Source organism: Argiope bruennichi, chromosome 10 (genome assembly GCF_947563725.1).
Source record: "Argiope bruennichi chromosome 10, qqArgBrue1.1, whole genome shotgun sequence".
In the NCBI taxonomy this organism is placed as follows: Eukaryota; Metazoa; Arthropoda; class Arachnida; order Araneae; family Araneidae; genus Argiope; species Argiope bruennichi.
Window position 1 is genome coordinate 67,993,015 of NC_079160.1, and position 22,321 is coordinate 68,015,335.

The window sequence follows — 22,321 nt, forward strand, 5'->3', positions numbered from 1 at the left end:
AATATTGCTCGTAAACAACTGCATTTGTAGATTTCATTTACGTATCCAAATGAAATACTGATTAAGAAAATTTGAAAAGATATGTTTGGTAAATATCATGCCATCAACAAATATGTCTTTAAAAAGTTAATTCAAATATTTAGTCCTATTTATTGTAGCATGCTGATATTTTAGGACTGATTAGGACGTCTCGTCTTCGTTTAGCTTGATTACATTAGATTATCTGCAACCTGCTATTTATAGGATGAATGCACAACCTAAAAAATCATCATATTAACAAAAGCTTGAGTGATAATATTACTTTGGAATTATTGTTGTGATAAAGAAATTTTTTATCGTAACTTCAACATTGGCCAAGATACCCGGGTGAAAGGTTTGATAAAACTATGACATTAGTTTAAATTTGGATAGTAGGGAAGAAAACATTATTACAAACTATTTAAAATTAGTTTTAAAAAACATAAAGTAAATGCACTAAATAAATAAAAACAAGAAAATGAGCAAAATACGCCAGGCACCTATTTATTTTTCGTATGTCATTGTTTCCAAGAATACTAATATTAAAAATGTGCTTCGAAAATGACTGATGCAATAGCATTTTGTATATATCGAATGATTTTATTTAAAAAAATATTCTATTTTATTTTTGAAAAAAATTTAGAAGTTGTCATAAACAACTTTTCTGAGAGCAACTTGTTTGAGTATATTCTTCTACTTAATTTATTTTTTATATAATTTGAAGGGGGTGAGGGGGAAATATCTCGGGCAGTCAGATTGTTAGGACTCATTTACCATCTTGTTTTTTTAGAAATGAATTTAAAAAAAGAAACATTATTTTCACGGATTTGGTGCCTTTTTCAGATCATCCCCAATGAGAAGGCTAATCTGCAACCTCGCAAAGCTGTGGAAGGAGAAGCACTAGTCAAATATAATTTCAGAGCGCAAACGCCTCAAGAACTATCACTTTTCAAGGTGAGTTTATATATAAATATATGTGTTTGTGTGTAGTGATATTTTAAAATTTAATTTAATCCTAATTAATTTCCTAATTTTTTAGCCTAATTCAATCCATGTCAAAGTCATTCTAAAATATTGTCTTATTTCCTGATCCTATTCCACTTTTTCTTTTTAATTGATTCAACTGAAGCTTTGTAAAAATGACTCTGTCATCGATTCCCACGTGTCATCGATTCCCACGTGCTCTATTTCTCTTGTCAAGGTCGACACGTGTAAGAAACTCCAATTAGAAACGACACGTGTTAGAAATCTCATGTTACATAAGATCAGGGATAAAATGTTCAGTTGGTCATTATTTTTCTCTTTTCGCTCTGTGTTGTGTGCTCCTGCTTGTACATAATGCATGCTTCTCCGAGATGAAATAAAAGAACGTGAAGAAATCGAAAGTCTCTTCATTGTCTTCGAAACTGTTTTCAGATTAAAAAATTATACGTTTACATATATATATTCCTAGATGAATCACTAACTGTATTTTGCTTTTATACTAATTGCTTAAAATAATTGTTACTATATGAAATAATTTAACCTATATTGTGTGGTTTTTAAGTACAGATTCATAATGAACTCTATTACTTCTAATTAATACTAACATACATGAATGTCTGTCTATTTGCAGTCAATCTACAGAACATAATTATTTAACCTAATTCTACGATAATTGGCACACATATACTTTGGAAAATGGGAATATGCATCTATGAATCTTTATTTCAAATATTAATTATTTAAGAATTAAATCAAATAGTGAATTTTCAGACAACTTAAAATTTCTGTAAGATATCACACAAAAACTATTTATATACTATTTTAAAGTATACATTATTTCGTGGTGATGTTAGCTTAAGTGTTTTAAAGGTTCTTTTTAACCTTTGAAAACCTCGTGTATACCTCACAACTTCTCTTATAAGGTCACGAAGTGTTATTCTCTTTTTGAGAATGGAGAGAATGAATTTTTAGCTCTCTTTCCTGATTTTCTCCAAAGTATCAGTTTGAGAGATCAGTTATAGCATCCATTCCAGAGACTGATATCATTTCGGAAGAGGAGAGGGGTTGGTTTTGCTTAAGACCGAGGAAAGTTCTTCGTTGGAAATTTTAAGTTTTAAATGAATTGAGACAAATTTTGACTTTTTTCGTATAATTTTCAAGTATTTCATATCTATTTTATGTATAAAATGTCTTTTAAGCATTTTAAAAAGAGGAAATAATTTTTTCTTTAGCATTAAACTTATGCTATATTATTTTTGGAGGGATTTTATCGAATTTTTAGTCCTTTTTCAAATTATATGTACCCAACCAATCTCTCAGCAAACTCAATTAAAATACTACAAATATAATGTGCTTCGTTTATAAATGCATATTTCAGAGTTATCTTTTTTGTTTAAAATTGATTCGAATTTTAGAGATTATTGTATTTTTTTAAATCCTTTTATTTGTATAAAAGTTTTGCTTAAAATTCATTTCAGATTGTTTCAATAATGTAATAAAAATATTTGATTAGTAGCAGCAAATAACACCGTACCCTTTGAAACTCTAAATGCATAATTCATTTATAATTCTGTCGGCATCGGATTTAATTTACTGATTGACAAATTTCGAATTGATGATGAGCTATTTCATTATGAGAGTATTTGCATTTCGTTTTTTAGTTTAGAATTAAGACCAGGTCAGCTAAAAAATCGGCTGAAAATTTCTCCCGCCAAAAAAAATCCTTTTATTTGGTTTATGTTACTCACCTTTTTGATTTTTTAGTTTTACTTTTTCTCAAAAATAGCATTTTATTACTTTCATAAATTTCAACTTAAAATTACTTTTAAGGATAGTTTTAATTCTAAATTATTAATGTAAAATACAGCAAGTAACAACGATTACAAATATCTGACAAATTTAAAACTTTATTGATACACTTAAATAGTTATAAATAATAAAATAAACGAGACAGCTGGTCGCTGAAAATGGCTGACATAAATAATTCGTGACTGTTTTTATAAATGTTAGAGAAAAGTACCACTTGATTTCTTTCGTTATTTCTTACATAATTCATTAGACATAGAAAACATTATGTAAGATAAGGCAATATATGTGGTAGTGTTATGTTGTTATTATTATTATAAGACATTATATTGCAAATAATGTTCATACTTATTATAATCTAATATAATGTACAGTTTTTCATTGAATTATAAATATTATTATTTGAATGGTATAAGAAAAGTATTAATGAGCGCGTTAATATTAAAGTTTCCTTAACAATTATTTGATAAATTTAACAAAATCAGGTTTTTGAATCTTAACGTCTGTTAAATTCAAATCTAAAATTTAAAAAAAAAAAAGAAAAAAAAACATTAGAATGCACTGAAAGCGATGATTTACAATTCATGATTATTTTGGCATCTAAACTTAGTTCTCATTATTTGAAAAGTAGAATTAATATTCTTGTCTTGTCAAGAAACTTACCCTATGGAAGCTCATCAATATATATAATCGGCTATCGCCATCTTCAATGGTGGTGGTGATGGGGGGGGGGGTAAAATATCCCCTGCCATTAGGGTGTACGTCATTATTGATAGCGTAGATATTAATTTCCGATATAGCGTTAAAAGAATTGGCCAAGTTTTTTTAATGCGTAAATTGACTGATTAATATATGTGTCAATAAATCTAAGCATGAATAAAAATTAGCTTTTGGAAAGCAAGCTTCCCGTAATTCTTATATATTTAGGCTAGATTTTAGCAAAGATGAATGAACTAAGGTTTCAATTTTATGCCAATTCAATATACCCTCGCTTTTAAGTTAAAAATTATTGCTAATACTTTTTTCCGCATTTTTTTTTTCTTTTCATTTCAATGCGTCTTTTTCTATTAGTGAGCCACTATTTGTTTCACTTCGATTTTAGTGATTGTTTAGATTTGAGTGTTCGTTAACATTATGTGTAGAGAAAATCTCGCTACAAGAAGCATAGATTGGCAAGAAAGAGAATTGTGACTACAGACGGCGTGGCAAAGCCAAAAGATATTTAATCGGATCTAAGATATTGTTAACAAGATAACAGCTAGTCTAGATGGGAACATCTTTTTGTTTAATGTAATTATAATCATCACAAGATAATTTTCAATCTTACAATAGGAGAAGCAAAATGAAAAAGCATACTCTAAATAATTTATTCTACAATATAGTCTTACTATCTAGAATTTCTGCGCAGTTTTGGTTTTTATAGCAAAGATAACAAGCTGGAATTCTGTGTTAAACAGATCTCCAAGTCAGCTGATACCAACATAGGGTATCAGCTGACACTGAGTTTAGAATCATGAAACACACCTCCATAGTGTTTGCATTGTTTTAAAAAATGTTTCAGGAAGCAAAGTAAACTGTATTTCTTTCATTGTAGCTTTTGTATGAATACATAACTAGGGATTGCAATACCGGGATACCGAATACCGGTATTTCGAGCCATTTGTACAATTTTGTAATACCGGTATTCACAAGTTTAAATACCGGTTTTTCGGTATTTACTAGAAATTTTTAAAATTGTCTCCACTATATGTTCAGGTATCGCGAACATAGCAAAATAGTATACGTTTTTTTTATGTCTCCCTAACTGGCGAAATTAATTAGCCAATTAATGGCTTAAATCTAAATTAGCGAAACATGGATTATCCCTGAAAGAAAATATTGTATCCATAACGACTGATGGAGCAATAATTATGAAAAAAGTTGGAAAGTTGATTGGTGCAAATCAGCGGTTGTGCTATGCATATGGAATTCAATTAAGAGTAATAGATGCATTATACCAAAAAAATAAAGAACAGAAGAATCCAAATACTGTGGATATAGAAATTTCGGATATTAATTTTGAAGAGAGTAAGAGTGAGAGTGATATTGACAATGAAGGTAATGACAATGTAATTCTTGAAGAAGATATTGCTAATGAGGATAAAATATTAACCTATCAAGAATTGCTTCCTATAATTAATAAAGTTCGAAAAATTGTTAAGATATTTAAACGTTCCCCTATAAAAAGGATATATTACTAAAATATATACTAAATGAAAATAAAACAGAATATATGTTAATATTAGATTCTAAAACGCGTTGGAACAGTTTACTCCTAATGATGGAACGATTTTTGAAACTGAGAAATCCAATCCGAAAAGCAAAATCGACTTAAACCTGTAAATTAACTTTTGAGATAGTGAATTCGACTTAATATCCAGAACTATATCAGCTCTACTTCCAATAAAACTGACTATTGAGGCATTATGTCGGAGAGATTCTAATTTATTAACAGCTAATGCAACAATAAATTTCATATTGCAGTCACTGAAAGAACAGTACACATCACTATCTGAAGAATTATATATTACAATGAAAAATCGCACAGAAGATAGGCATACCGAAATAGAAAATGTCTTATGGTATTTACATAATTATAATGATTTTAAAAATTAAAAAGAAGAAAAGAAAATAACCAATGTGGGTTTGTTTACCCACAAACCTATCCACATTCAGAAGAATTCTGTTCAATTATCGAAGATTATGATGTCACTACTGTCGATAGTGTAAAAGAATTGTCTCTTGAACAAAAATTGGAATTAGCGGTAAACAAAAAAATTTCAACGAACCAAAATACAATACAGAAATCAGCTATATCCAAAACCATCCGACGAGAAATCGATTTGTTTGAAGATGAGGGATTTAGAGGTAAATACTTGGAAAAAGTATATCGCTCATTGCTAACAGTACCACCAATTAGCACATAAGAAAGCGTAGATGCCGAAAGAGCGTTTTCGACAGCTGGTAATTTTTACACAAAATTACTTTTCAGGCTTAATGTCAGTACAATTGATGATTATGTTTTTTAAGATCACATTTCAAAAATTTGTAATAGTATCACAGACTGAATAGTGATATTGACACTTTTTTTTGTGATTTAAATAAATAAGATATTTCTTTACTTTTTTGTGATTATATACTGTTATAGTTACAAATTATTTTTTGTTATATTTACACTCTCTAACAAAACTGACAAGTAAAACAAAGAAACACCACCTGCGTTTTCTTTCTTTTTCTAAAATTTCTAATACCGGTATTAAAACCGGTATCCCGGTATTAAGATTTAAAAAATACCGAATACCGGTATTGAAATTTTGGTCCGGTATTGTAATCCCTATAATATTCATAACGTATTCATCTTGTTTTACAATATACATAGCTCAAAATCAGTCTAAAAATTCCACTAGAAATTATTTTAGTAGAATATTAATAAACATACTTGAATTCCACTTACTAAATCCTGAATAAATTCTACAACGGAAAGCTTGAAAGCAAATAAATATAGGTGCGAATTGGCGTGAAACCTATTTGTATTTGGAAAGCTCATTGTGTTAACGAAATTTAACCTCTCTCTCTCTAATTTAATGATCTCTCAAATTTATGGTTTCCTTTTAAATTAGGGTGAAAAAGTTGTTTTGATAAGGAGGTTAGACCACAACTGGTTCGAAGGTCGACTAGGTGCAAAGAAAGGTATTTTTCCGATTTCCTATGTGGAAGTTTTACAAGAACCAGGAGAATTTTCCGGTAAGTGGCTCCCCCTTTATTTTGTTGCTGTTTTTACTTTGAATTTCGCTTTATTTTTTAATTGATTAATTAATTAATTTTTTCTAGCAAGTTTCTTTTTAATCTTTACAATTACTTCTTTTTAACTTATGGTCCTGATGTTTAAAAAAAATCAAGAAAAATTACAGATTTTGAAAAGTTTAGAATGTACTTGAATTTTTGGGGGAAAATAAGGGACATATTTAGTAATTTTACATTAGATACATTATCTAGAAATACGGTGTCTTCATAAATAAATATCTCAACTTCGCAGGACTACAATAAAATACAACTTTATTGTTCATCGGATATCAAAAATACCAGAAGAAAGTTTAAATTCAACACTGTTATAAATGTTCAACGTTAACCCTTCCAAAAACATGTAGGATGGCAATGCGATCGTATGCGGTAACTCATTCAACACTTTATTCAATGTGTCTGGTATGATGCCTTAAAAATCTGACTATGTAGGTTTCTTACATGTCAATGACAGTCGCTAACAATGGAACAAATACTTTTTCTTATTGAACACTTATAACTGCGTTGAATTTAAACTTTCTTCTGGTATTTTTGATATCCGATGAACCACAATGTTGTACATTTTGAACAGTTCTGCAAAGTTGAGATACCCTATATTTATGGACACTCTGTATTTTAAAATAGCCATGGTCGTCAAAAGGGAACGCACTAATCACAAAAAAATGTCCAAAGTCTACATTACAACATCAATCAAAATGAATCAAATAACAGCATAGCCTTTCTCTCTCCATAAATCTCTCACTAAATTCAACGATCTAAAATAAATACTACTATCAATACTAAAAACGCAGCAGTATCCGTACCACTTCTATAAAACCACAATTGCCAGCATTTGTTGGCTGATATAGGCGGAACTGATTGCGCAAGAATGTTCCTGATATATTCTGCTCAGTTTAGCAATAGCCAGATTGGGTAGCATTATCACCACTTCTAAATTCTATCAAAAATTTTAGAAACATTCTTGTGAAATCAATTTTTTTCATAGATTATTCAAAAATTTATAATTGGTTTTGGTTGGTTGGTTGGTTGGTTGGTATGGTTTGTTGGCGCAAGAGCTGTATTTAACTATACTGCGCCAAGTATATCGTAAAATTTTAAAGTAGCCTATGAATACACACTTATGAGAATATAAGAGCAAACGTATCAAAATTAAAATGCACAAAATTTGCCAATGTAAATAATGAATTGACAATATTGCAAAATGTCAAAACTTGAAGTAAAACAATTGAAGTAAACAACTTGAAGTAAACAAACGAAAAAAGAACAACAATGAAAAAAAGTTAACCACAAATAGAAGAAAAAAGTTATAAATACAAGTGTAAAATCCAGTGTTTTTTAAAAAGTTAAAAATATTCTTATTATTATGTACTGATGACCACACTTCTAGAGTTAATGATAATGACTTAAAAATTGTAAATGATAGGAGTTAAAACATGGGTATTCGATAAAAATGTATTTGATATTAAAATCGACATTACATGTTTGGTACATTAGCGCCTTTTCGCCAAAAATTGAAGTATCTGGGGTGAAGTATGTCCTATATGGAGGCGGGTCAGTTTGACATCAACTTCTCGTATAGGAAGGATGGACCATAAGCCAATGTTAGGCTTCTCGGTATGCAATTTGTTGTAGATATGCAGATCCAAGTTGTTTTTTTCAATGTATAAAATTGTGACAACGGGAGGACTTCTTCATATCTGTGTATGGAAGTCCTTGGTTCAAAGGAACCGCTGCAGATTTTGCAACAGCGTCCGCCTTTCCATTGCCAGAAATGCTCCCAAGACCCAAGACACAGCAAAAAAAAAAAAAAAAAATGATTTGAAAACTTTTATTTCGTTGTAGATGCAATATATTCAGAATTCGAATAGCAATTGGATGAGTCTCAATGTTGCAATTCGAGAGTAATTTCAATGGATAATAATTGGGAATATAATATAATACTATTATAATTTATGTTTTTATAAGACTAATAATAACTTATTCCAAATGAAATTAGTCCCAATTATAATTGGAATTTGTTGAAAATGGACCGTAAGTTGACTTTGCCCATGAGAAGTTAAATATAAGGCTATAATGGTTATTATATAATATTTGCAAATACTACGCTCATTTTTCAGATCCCGACGAATAATTTTTATATACATATGCCTAAAAATAAAATTCTGTGATACTACTGCGCCACGGAACAAAAGGGAGGTTGATAGCGGGTTTAGTATCGATAAAAGCGACAGAAACAAACAAATGGAGAAAAAAAATCACTAATAAAAACAAAATGAGTTAGGCATGTAAAGGAAAACATCAGATAATATACTCAAATATCACTCCATTTACTTCAATCCGTGTTTTGCAACCTAGACGCATGGATTCTTAGCAATTCTAATCGGTCAGGCGTGTCACGGAGGCGTGCCGCTGCTTCTTCGATCATGACTACGTAATCACCTGTACTTTTTTGATGTGGTAGGGGTGTAACATGAACTTGTGAAATATTCACATAACGCTGAAGCTAGGAATACCTGAGTCGAGTTCTTTATGGATTCTGCCCAATTTTTTGTAAAACGCTTTCACTTGGAAAAGTGTGTGTGTAGTATGCTTCCGAATGATGTTGTGAACGTTTGATTTAGGAATTTTATGGCCTAAGCAGTGCACAGTATTAGGCCTTCATTTTATAAACTGTTCAGTTTTGTTTCACATTTACACATATTTTTAATTAAATCAATCTTTCATTGATTTATATTTTCATCTTTTATTTCAATGATTAAAAATGTATAGGCTATTATTTATGTTTGTCTCCTGATTTCACGGCACCCATGTTTGTTCACAATGTCATTTAAACAGGCTCTTAGTGTTTATAAATACAGTAATAACAGAGTAAGCTATTGAAGCATACAGGATTGTGACTATTATGCTTGACAAAATATGAATATTATTCTGTTGCATCATAATTCATAAAATTTGTATTTTTTGCAAATTGATTTATTTGGCAGTGAAATAATATTCTTGAAACTTGAGAGAAGTGTGAGGCAGGGATTTATAGCAACAAAATAATATTCTTTTAATCGACCTACTACCACTCTTCTCTTTCAGCCTAGCGACTCTAGCCAATAGCCTAGTCGGAGATTCTCTGTTGAATATGGATTCTTACTTGAAACGCTGCAGCCTCGTACAATCTGTAGTGTAATTAATAGCCTTACAGAAGAGCACATTAAGTTTCTGAACGAATTTTGAGGCACCGTGTAATAAGTGGTAGAAGAGTCTAATATAATAAATTTCAAACATTTGCTTTGCATTTAAATTCATTATGATTTTTCTCTGGGCTACGTTTAAATCAACGAGGAAAAAAAGGCAGGAAAGAAAGATCAAAAATTTTTACAATGGGCGTGGAAGAATTTTAGTTCCGGCTTGTCATTTTTGGAGTTAATGTAATAGTGATGATCTTTATGTTAGATGATCTTTATCTAATGTAAAAGTTCTTGGGATCTTTTACGTTAATATGTAAAAGATCTGTTTCAAATATACTTTGTACATGACTTCAAATCGTACCATTAAAGATGATTTACTTAATAGTGAAAAGGTATTTAAACTAATAGCAATGTAATAGAAAGCTAACTGTTAGCTTGAAGTGTTAATTGAATATATTTTTTTTTTCTCTTTGGAGTGGAGACGATATTTTGCTATCGATAACTCCCCCCCCCTTTTTTTTTAATTTGTAAAAAGAAATTTATTATTATTTCTCATTTGTTAGAATTTTTTATTTTTTCATTTGTTAATTGAAACTTTCTCATTTGTTAAAAATCTGTTACCTTGTTTCATTCTTCATTTATTTAAAAAGTGAAATTTGGCGTTTTCTTTTCTTGCAGGTACACGTACAGCCTCACCAAAACCACCAGCAAGTCCTGTGTTGTAAGTACATTGATTAAAATTGTTTTTATTTAAATTTTAATCTCATTGCATTACTCCTAAAATGGAAACAGTTCTTTAAGGAATTTAAAGACAAATATCTGTGCGGGAAAAAAATTATGGTTTTCTTATTTTATGAAAATGTAAACAAAAATAGTCTACATTAATCCGTTTCATTGACATTTGAAAAATCAGTATCTTTTGCTTCCCCCTCCATCGCTACTGAAACAGAATCCAAAAGAAAATCGAGAGAGATAAGTGTGTTTACTTGATACATTTATGAAAACTTTCTGGGATGAGATTCTAACAATTGCTACATAATATTCTGCTCACTGAAATTTAAGTAAATGTTTTTGATGATTTCAACATTAGTTATTATTTCTTACTCTGACATCGATATGGAGCCCCCCCCCCAAAACAAAAACGATTGAAATAACGAAAATTGTGTTCACTGCAGATGGGTATTGATGTTATCGTGTATTTCTATCTCTATTAATAATAAAGAAAACTGAATGTGTATTTATGCATGTGTGTATCTACAGGACAGACCGTTTGACCTAGCTACGAGATTTGGTATGGATGTATATACTTAAGAAGACGAGAAAATGCACATCGAAGTGATTTCTTAAAAATTTAAATTAATAAAATAAGCGTGATTTCGGCGGGTTTTTTTATTGCAAATTCTGAAATAGCATAAAAATTATTTTTACGCCGGCTTAAAATCCAATACACATACACATATGTATATCTTTGCAAGAATGCAAATTTATTTTTTTTGTTTAGTTTTTTTTTTGGTCTAAATTTAGATATTATTATTATTTTTATTTTTATTTTTTTATTTTTTTGCTTAATTTTCAGATATAGATTTTATTATTACAACAAAATTTAAGCTGTTTTGATATTTCATGCAATATCTGATGCATAATTATTTTTCCATAATTGATAGCTAAAAAAAAGATTGCCTCTTATTATTATTTGTCTAATTTGCAAGTTGAATCAGAAATTGAAATTAATTACATTACCAAAGAGACACCTTGTTATTTAAAATATGATTTAGATATTTAAGTTTTAATGGTACTATGACGTCATGGGACTTCACTGTATTAAGAAATTTCATATTCACTATAAACAAGACAGATGTAACGCTATTAAAATAACACGGATTTAATGTCTGTCAGAATTTGATTCAAATAGCAGTCTTTAAAGTTTATTAAAATATACTGCCTAAAAATATCTTATAAAGAAAATCAGGAGCTCACTTTAAGAGACTTACTTGAAAGTAAACACAGTCAATATATGTGGTGTGCAAGCTGGTCGCCAAAGGCAGCTATTTATACATAAAAAAGTTAGTTATATAAAAAATAGTTTAATAATAAATAATATAATTTGCATTTATTATTGGCGATCACAAGAACCATTCCATCGCAATAAAAAATAACAATTTTTATCCGTTAATTCGGGTAAGACTACTTTCTAGAACGGATGAAGTTCGTTAACCTTTCGCTATTTTTATATTTTGAAAAATTTTCAAAATGCATCTTATGGTTGCTTCAGAATATGCTGTGCTGTGATATATTTTTATAAACTTTTTTCTTTTTCTTTTTCTCCCTTATTTGCAGCAGCTCTCTCATCAGTGGATCACCTCCAAAAACACACGAGGGACCGACTTTCAACACGGGTTTGAGGCCGCTTCAAAGTAAGGTAAGAACGTTTGTTTGAAAAAAATCTTTCGACATCTTCTTTGCCCTTTATATGCTGACAATACTTGAAATTACCCTTTAAATCATTCTGATATCTTCGTAATATAACTCCGATAGCAAACAGTAGATATAAGTTAAAGGCAGGAATTAAAAATCTTAATAATGCATTACATTAATTAAATTATTTTAATTGATTTTAAATGTTATTTCCTCTTTTCTGGGGTTACTTATCCTGAGTTGCAAAAATGAAATTCAAAAATTGATGTTACAATAATGCTGTAAATAAAGGTTTAAAACGAACTTTCGTTTGTATTTTTATTTTAGAATTTAAATTGATTAGAACTTTTTTATTTTCCCCAAAATAATATATATTTTTTTTAATTGTGGTGAATCGAAATGTAACTGTAGGCAGCTACGTAGCATCGCTAAATTGAGAAGGGGCCTCAAACAGATCACTCTAAAAAATTTATTTTCGTAATTGACAAATAAATAAGTCTATAAAGAATACAAATTCTATAAATGATTATATATATCATTATAATATTAAGTTCATAATATTTCTATTATAAAATATTATTATAATATTAACATTTTATCAAATATAATTAATTAGGTTCCTAACTGTTCCATTACTTTCGTTTAGTTATTAGAATATTCTTAAAAGCAAACATCTACTTCAATAATACTGTAAACAGGCAAATGCCGGACAAACTGGAATCAAATGAGTTATTAAAAACAAATATAGGTGGTTATCAAAATAATGGAAACATCTTAGATTTATAAAGAATCCTTTGCCGCACCAATGCCGCACACTTTTAATTTGACGATCGTGCTCAGAAATGCATTCCTCCTCCCATTGTTTATGACTGCCATATGAAATTGAGCGTCAGTCATATGCAAGACGGCTAAAACCGCGTATTTTCGGTAACATTTTTATTTATATGTAAACAAAAAAAAATTAATAGCAAATTTAAAAATTAATAAATATATGTATAAATCTGATTTTATATTTTTTTAAATGTATTAATTGTGTCTTATTTATTAAGTATTTTAATGCATAATAAGCATTATGCCCAAAGATTAATTATATTTTGAAATATATTGAAAAAACGGGAACTCTCATTTAACATTAGGAATTCAAATTTTCAATTACTTGTAACTCATTAATCGTTTATTCAAAATTATAAAATGTTATATATATATATATATATATATATATATATATATATATATATATATATATATATAATATGAATTATTTTAATCTGGTGAATTCAGATATATTTTCGAAACTGAATGTTGCTGTTTGAAAAAAAAATGAATATATGTCTAAATATGGAGACATATATTCATTTGACCCTAACTTGAAGAAACATTACATATATTTATAGAGAACATATTTCTACAGCTACTGGTATTCAAAATTTTGTTGTAAATACCATCGCTGCTGTTAGTTTTGGAATAAAGAGTAGTGTTTGAATACTTTTTTGTCGGCCTGTACATTATCCTGTTAAATGGAGACTAAAATCATATATTTTGAATATTCCAGTATAGTAATAGTTTGAGAATTTATGTTCTGATATAGTGATATTTTTTTTTTTTTTTTTGGCTGTGTTAATCTCAAAACTATAAATTTTCCATTATTGTATATAGAATGCTTTACAATTTTTTTTTCCATTGTACACTTAAGCACACATTTTTTTTTTTTTTTTTTCACATTTAGCCTCCGCTTCAGTTGGAAAAATCCGAGGCCAGATCACCACTCACACAATCATTGCATATCGATACCTACAATGAACCAATCCCGTAAGTATAGATTTGTGTGTGTGTGTGTGTGTGTGTGTGTGTGTGTGTGTGTGTGTGTGTGTGTGTGTGTGTGTGTGTGTGTGTGTGTGTGTGTGTGTGTGTGTGTGTGTGTGTGTGTGTATAAATAATGCACATGTATTCCTTAATTCATTTAATGCAGTTGCTTCTAACAATTATTTTAAAAATATTTTTTCGAGATATTCGCCCCCTTTTTTTATAATAATTTATTTATCTGATGAAATATTCGATTAAAATTGTTTTGTTACATTTCCTACTGTTTGATGAGTGTGAAAATTAGCGATTATTCCACAGAAGCTCAAGGTAAGTGAAAAGAAAATAATAATAAGCGATTGCGATACAAACATAACTACTCAAGCTTGTGGGCAACATATCACCTTAGTGTAAAGTGAGATGTGTATAGGCATAGTAAGAATGTAAAGGTATGGGTCTAGTATCTTTTGTCACAATTCTATGCAATCTTTAAATTTGAAAATCAGCGGTGAGTTCTTAACCAATAAATTCTGCATTTTTCTCTTTGCTCCGAAATTTTTCCTCTCAGATTGTAGGGTTTTTTCTTTGTTTCTTTGTTTGTTTTTCGTTGTAATAAATCTAGAAATGGTCTAAAAAGCATTATTGTTATCACATCATTAATATTTAAAATGATGGTGAATGACTCATTTCACTAGTTGATGCTAAAATCGGCGTACCTTTTTTCTGGCTGCATTGAGGAAAAAAATTGGAGAATTAAAGAAATTTTGATTTTTTTTTTTTTATATATATATAAAGTGTGTCCGAGAAATGCTGGGGAAATTGTAAAATTTTGCAATGCAAAAACTATAAGGTATAAAAACAATATGTCTTTAATTATTCGCACTGGAACCATTAAAATTAATAGATCTCAAATAGAAATCCTTTTAGTAAGCATAATATGCCTAGCAGATAGTCTATTTCATTATATACATTAGCAAGCATTTAAGCTGTTATAGATTGAATAGCAGCTGTGATACGATGCTTTAAACCCTACATATTATTATAAAGCATCTTATAAATATAATCTTTTCAGAACCCCATAAGAAAAGAATATCTAAGGAACTTAATTTTGAAAATCGCATGCTACGACTACTGAGTGATATTTTCTCATTAAATCATCAGCTGGTCATCCATAGCGCCATCTATCGGACTCTGAGATATAACAATATTATGAAATAAAACTTTATAAGCCATATTAATAAATGATAATTACTAATAATAAGTAGCTTTGAAGAAACATCATTGTTTCTAATTATTCATTTAAATGATTTTCTAATGTGTCCAAGAATTCTCGGACTTCCTATACATTTGATAGGATATAATTGGATTTTGACGCACTAAATCCTTTTTGACATGCTGCTCCAAATATAAAGTTATAGACATCTTAACTATATTCAACTTATTTGTTGAATAATTCTTTTGTAGATCTGAATTAAAATTATAGTATTTACTCAACAGGCATGTGAAATATGAATTTTTGAGAACATAGCAGCACTTTGAAAATGGAAGTTCTGTATTTGAAAAATGTTTTTGAAATGCTCTCATTATTCTTAAATATCAGATTATATGATGCATTTCTTTTTATTGCCAGATACCGAGCCTTATATGCCTACAAACCTCAGAACGATGACGAGCTGGAATTGAAAGAGGGCGACACGGTGTACGTGATGGAGAAGTGTGACGACGGTTGGTATGTGGGAACTTCTCTCAGAACAGGCCTCTTCGGAACCTTCCCGGGAAATTATGTCGAGAGGATTTAATCCTCGAAGCAGAAGTGAGTATAATTAATCGACTTCTTTTTGATCACTTCAAATACATGAAAAAGATATTTGAAGTGGCTGATGAAATCCTTTGTTGTTAAATATCTTCTGAAAATCCGCCTAAATAACTTTAGAACAATACAGTAATCTAATTAAGTAATCTATAATAATTATAGAAAAGTGTTTAAGTTTCGTACTTTTTTAAATTTCAGAGTAGTCATTTCCCATTCATAAATAGAAAGATGCTGCTTAAAATTAACTGCAACGCGATATTCTATTATTACTGAACAAAGGTATTTATTTTCTCAATTGTAAATTATAACAAGCTACAATTCTTCTAATAAAAGACTCAATTTTTACAATCTGTGATAAGAACAAAATCCGATTTCTCGCCAAGTACGCTAAAATCGTACCAACCGCCTCCCCCTCTCGCCCAAAAAAAGGCAGACATAAGATTGACAAGATTATTACATTTGACAAGAGAAAAAAATTCAACTAGTGAGTAGCTCTTACTAAACTGGGCCGGATTTAGTTAGCCAGAGATTAACATTCTCTAATTATTCCCGATTCTGATTATCGGCGTCTATACGATATCCAGAATTTTCAAAGTGCCCGATGAAAACTCGAGCAAATACTTTTTGAAAAATAGTCAATATTTTGTGTATATAATAGGCAAAAATATATTAAACATAGTTCCGCCTCTAAAAATTTTATAGAACATTTTATGAGGCGAAATTTATGAACATTTTTTAGGCCCACTCCACTAATATCATAATTCGTGGAGTGGGCTTATTGATTTTAACATGTTTATTGAAATCGTAGCATTGAATTGAACATAATTACTCACAGATTCTTTTCCATATTGAGTTTTGCTTAATACTTTGAATTCTTCAGTTGCTATCATATAATCAATTTCTGACAAACAAAGCAATAGCAAATGGAATTAAAATTCTCAGACTTTTGAAGTCGATATTAGTTTTGTCTATCAGTAAAAAACTCAGTCAATGAGTAATGAAAACATAACCTTTTTCTGCTAGATGACTTGCATAACGAAAAAATTAGAACGACTACAAATCATTATTAAGAAGAAATATTCGTTGTTCTGCACCCACTCTCCGGCAGAAAAAAAATCATACGCAGAAGAGCATTGGGAATTCATAGACTGAAGATGCTCATAGACGAATTACATTGTCATGGACCCATAAGTGGAAATCGCGGTGCAAATCACGGGATCCTCCTTTTTTCTCTTTCCAACTTCCAGAAGCATTAAATTGTAGTTTTTATTTTAATTTAATCTCTATATATACAGTTTTAAATAGTAAATTTGACAAATAATGCGTTTAATTGGAGGTGATTACCAAAAGAATTGGTTTCAATGTCTCGCGTTTATATATGTATAATTTAAAAATAATTTTAAACATGATAAAAAAATATAGTTACAAGTTTTTTAAAGAAATCTTAAGGAAAATAAAGCGGTATTTCTTCTTTATGGAACAACATAATATAAAATCTGTTAAAAATAATTTATTACAGAAATTGCCAAAATATTTTTTTTAAAATTTAAACGATACTTGATTTTTTATTTAAATAAATTCGAGTACACAGTCCTTGTAAATTAAATGAAAGCACAAATTTCAATTACTCTGCCCCCCCCCCCTCCTACCCGTTGTATTTTCAATCTCTGGTCTGTCCCACCAAGCTGTTGGCCCATAGGCATTTGCCTTCTTAATATGTTAGATAATCCGAACCTGAAATTGTTAACTTAAATAATTAACTCTTATCACATGCAAATATACCCATCTATAATATAATCTAGCAGAAAATGTGAATACTTAAGGGAACTCGAACAAACCATCTCTATCTACGCATAAAGTCACGGTGTATCTAATTTTCAATGCATTTTTAATTCAGTTTTATAACATGAGTACAGTAAAGTAATAAAACTTAAAAAATAGACTTCCTCGCAACTACACTCAATTTAGGATGGTATCATTTGCTAGGCAAATACTCTTCCCTTTAGACAGTAACAATTAATAAAAACAAATAACAATTGCCAATGCGACAACTGAGATGAAAAACAAAATACCCTAACTTTCAATTTTCGTTAACATAACTAAATATCATATTAAAATAAAAACAACATATTTCCTCTCAAAAACAGTAAGGATCTAGAATTTCAGCTGCTCCTTAGCTTTGAAGTAATAAAATTCCAAAATTCTCTGAATTTTTAAAATGTTGATTTCTCTATGTGAAAGAGAGGCTATAATTCATTTGGTTTTCAGCTTCTTAATTGTTCTGGGGACTCGTTTCCCGGAAATTTTTTTGATGCTTTAAACAAATTTTTAATTTATTTTTATTTAAACTTGATTTTTATTCATTCGGATATTATCCTTAAGTCTTACAAATTTATATATGCACTTGAGTGCTCTGTCAGCCATAGTTGAAGTTTCTTTAGGTATGAAAGCGGGAAGAGAGCCATTTTTGGAATAGCCATTTTTGGCTAATGCATTTTCTGTATCAATTTAAATTGAAAGAATGTGCTGTCCACCCCTTAAATAATCCATTGCCCTTTTATTTTAAAAGTAAAGATTTTAGTAGTTGTCTAGTTTTTATATTTTGGTTTAATTACTTGTTTCTTCTATCTTTCATTTGTATACTTCGTCCTTCAGAGTGTTATTCTAATTGATTTTTAATTCAGTTTATTCAGCAAGCATATATTAAATTGATTCAAAAGTGCTTTTATATTCCACAACCTTGAGCAGTTATTTAGCTTTTAAATGAATTATTTTTAATCGTTCCTGTTGTATTGATTCTATTAAGGTTATCTAGTGTTTTTTTATGCCACTATTAATTTTTATTGCCATACAAAAACTTTAAAATTTAACATGTTATTGCATATAGAAAAATTGTCTTCTTAACCTTGTATCATTTTTTTTTTTTTTTTTTCCTTTTAAGTTTTGTATTCATATTATTTTTCCAGATGAAGTTTCGAAAGATTCTTGATCTTTGTGTCTAGTCTTGCGTCGAACAACGTTCTAGCTTTCTTCAAAGTGGATTGGAAAAAAGTGCTCTTGCCAATCAAAGAAAAAAAAAAAAAACTTGTACAGACATTCTTAAAACAGTGCTTCATTTTTTCATTTGAAACAAAACATTTTATAAAGATAAGCAATTTATGTATGAATCATACATTGAAAAATATTTAATCATATATAGAAACTTTTCGAGATATATTTATCCTATAGATTTGGAATTATATAAATGTTACATGAAAATAAATTTTTGCTGGAGTGATGAGTAATTGTTTCAATAAACATTTTTTTGATATTAAGCTCGCAAAAAAAAAAAAGCTACATTTTTTTTTTTTTTTTTTGCCAGTGTTGTCATTTATGTAGTAGAAAGTTTAAGAATTAAGTAGTTAATTCTGATGAACTACTGCAACTAAATGTCTTGGGACTTGTTGGGTCATATTGATTTTATCATCTGACCTGGTTTTCAGATTGCCGTGACCCTATTATTCTTTAAGAAATTAAGAATTATACTTAACGATAAATCCAATTATTCAGAAACTTCATGGTTTTAAATTAAGCCTTTATCAAATTTTAGACAATAGTCAAGTTTTTATTGAACTACAATATTTGTATGAAAAAGAGCAAATTTACACATATGAAAATTTGAGAGTTCAATTACTTGGCTCCCTCCACTGACTCTACGAAATTGAAATTTAACCGGTTAATAAACTTATAGTCTACTCATTTCGCATTGAAATATTTAGTCCCACCCGGTTAACAGGTTAATAATTTTTTGCCTTGCTACATATATCCTTCATGACATTTTTGGAGGAAGATAAAGAAAATGTCAACAAGAAAATGATTTTTGTTGATAAAATAGCAGATATCCTAAAACGCCATCAATTTAACATTCTTTAACTCTTCTAAAACTTGGATTTAAAAGAAAAAAAAAATGAACAACAGCAATTTGAATATGCTAAATAAAACACTTAAAATAAGAATTAACTTATATGCTCATTTTGCAATATATTGTAAATAATTTCATACAAAAGATATTAAGTAGATTTACTCACAAAATTTTGGCTTCTTTTGCATAAAACAATGTTGGATGTTTCGTTTTGTTAATAGTAATACATGCAGTTACAAATGGTTCCATGTTTCCGAACTAGAATGGAGTATGAAGTTTTAAGTATTTGTCATATCTCATATTTATGAGAACTGGGCTGATTGTTAGAAGTATAAACAACTGCAATACAGTAGGAGTAGCAAAAGTAAGTGATCTTTGAGACACTTTTTTAAAGCCCCTTTTACACTTTTTAAAGCTAATTCTGAAAAAGGCTTTATCTTTCCAGCATCTTATTCTCCTGTTGCAATAGTTTTAAAAACCTATCATTTATTTAGATAACAAGGAAATTGAGTGTACTTTAATTTATATGGTATTTCTTAACAGTGAGGGGCAATGAATACAAGTTATTTGTTCCCACAGAAGTTGTATTGAAAATGGATAATACTTCCACCATACATGAAATTTAGAATCACAGATTCATTTTAATTGTAATTTAAAATGTACAAAGAAAAGAACATGCATAAGAAAACAGACATTATACTTTTATTCCTATTGACACATTTTATCATGAGCAAGAGAGATGTTTTCTACATTACTTTTTAAAATATCTCAATATAGACAGAGGAAACTTTACACCACTGTACTTACAGATCAAAATGCTCAGAAGCAGACCAATAACACTGAGATATAGATACAATAGAGTAAAAACCTGATTCATGTGTAGAACACCTTTTATGTGTGATAACATGGTATGTCGATTTCAACATGCTCGAATCCACTTGTAAATCATTTCTATCAGTACATACCATGCGACAAAAGTTCAGCAAAACAAACGTTGGTAATGGAATACACAGTTATTAGTCAAGGTTTCCAAATGCTAGATCACAGATTCAATAATATACATGAACATAGAAGTCATCCAGAATTGAGTGGATATTCGTCAGGAATCAAACCAGGCTCTTTGATAAAACACTCATAAGAATAGATTGATCTTCCTATTCTAGAGCAGCACACACACAAATGGAGAGTATTTAGAGAGTTTTTCCACATGTACAATTAATATTAAGCAGCATTTCATTGCAGCAACAATACTCGGCAGATGACTAAAAAAAATGCATCAAATTCATAAGTACTCATTTAAGATTTGCATCAAAACATGAGCATTTTCCTGTGCAGTTTTGATTTGAGCAATTCAATTTTTTTAAATCTTATTTAATGAATATGAACCATTTTTAAAATTTTAAAATAATTTAAGAATTGGCTGGGCATTCTAATCTGAATGCCTTTATTTGAAATGAATGTGCAAATGCTTGTTTTAAATGAGTACTCTGAAAATTTATAAATTCACAATGCTGCAGAAGTTTTCAACGATATTTAAAATTTTAACACTGGAGATTGATGTGTGCTAATACATCTAAATCCATTTAACATTCAAAAGGATAATGGAACATGAAGAACTGGCAAAAGCTTATGACATATCATGGGCATGTGATTCACAGGGTTTTTTTCCTAAGATAATGTAAATGAGACACATTGCTGAGTGTGTGATAGATAAGTTGCAGTAAATTAAAAAAAGAATGATGACATTCTAAACTTGCTTTAAATTTATAGCTTTTAGTAAACCCACACATACATACATATAGATACATATATATTATATAACAAAGTCCTGAAAAGGCTCATTGGATAAGGCTTCAGAATATGGCAAAATTGAAGACATATTAATAGAAATTTTACATACTTCTATCTAAACCATCAATTAATACATATGTAGCTAAAGTCTTTGTGTGTAGTTTAAAAGTATAGGAAAACATTCCAAAAAATATATTCAACATATTTTACTAAATATATTTAACATATTTTTTTTCATACACAATTCATTTATGTACAATGTGAATTGAATGTTTTTTTAAGCATTCAGTAGCTTTGCAGTAAATAATTTTAAGAATAAAAATTGCAAAAGTAGAAAATAAAGTAGCCGTAAAAAAACAAGATAAAAAAAAAAGATATAAATCCACAGAACAGGGACTAAATAAATGCACTTTATGATCTCTAAAGATAAATGCATGCACATTTTATTCAAAGAAAGCATCTAAAAATAAATGAAATTTAACAGAAGAAAACCAAAATATCCTCCAAATGTAACAGTACATTAATTCAAAATATATATTAATATGAACTAACAAGATAAAAATAATACTACAACAATAAACAAATATTTCTTGAAATCAACAATACATTTTTTTTTCTTAAATGCAATGAACAAATATTTATAGTACATTAATACATGACAATACAACATAAAATATTTCACGCTTCAAAAAGAAAGTAATCTATATAAATATTTAACATTAAAGTTGCACACAAAAGGATTACTTACAGTACAACCATTAAGAGTATCAACTT

At 29.2% G+C, this 22,321-nt stretch overlaps 1 protein-coding gene across 10 annotated transcripts in view; it reads left to right on the forward strand.

The window, feature by feature from the left end:
- The window catches only part of LOC129988941 (sorbin and SH3 domain-containing protein 1-like), a 213,980-nt gene extending 194,848 nt beyond the window's left edge, over positions 1–19,132 (forward strand). For 9 of the 10 annotated variants that reach the window (XM_056097228.1, XM_056097226.1, XM_056097229.1 and 6 more), the window contains 7 exons: positions 862–972; positions 6,468–6,591; positions 10,506–10,548; positions 12,165–12,246; positions 13,969–14,051; positions 15,673–15,855; positions 18,822–19,132. In XM_056097228.1, coding sequence (XP_055953203.1) covers positions 862–972; positions 6,468–6,591; positions 10,506–10,548; positions 12,165–12,246; positions 13,969–14,051; positions 15,673–15,841 — 612 coding nt within the window. In that variant the 3' untranslated portion in view covers positions 15,842–15,855; positions 18,822–19,132. The remainder of the gene's footprint in view (positions 1–861; positions 973–6,467; positions 6,592–10,505; positions 10,549–12,164; positions 12,247–13,968; positions 14,052–15,672; positions 15,856–18,821) is intronic. The other variant, XM_056097227.1, reaches the window with a different exon arrangement.
- The last annotated feature ends 3,189 nt before the right edge of the window (positions 19,133–22,321 follow it).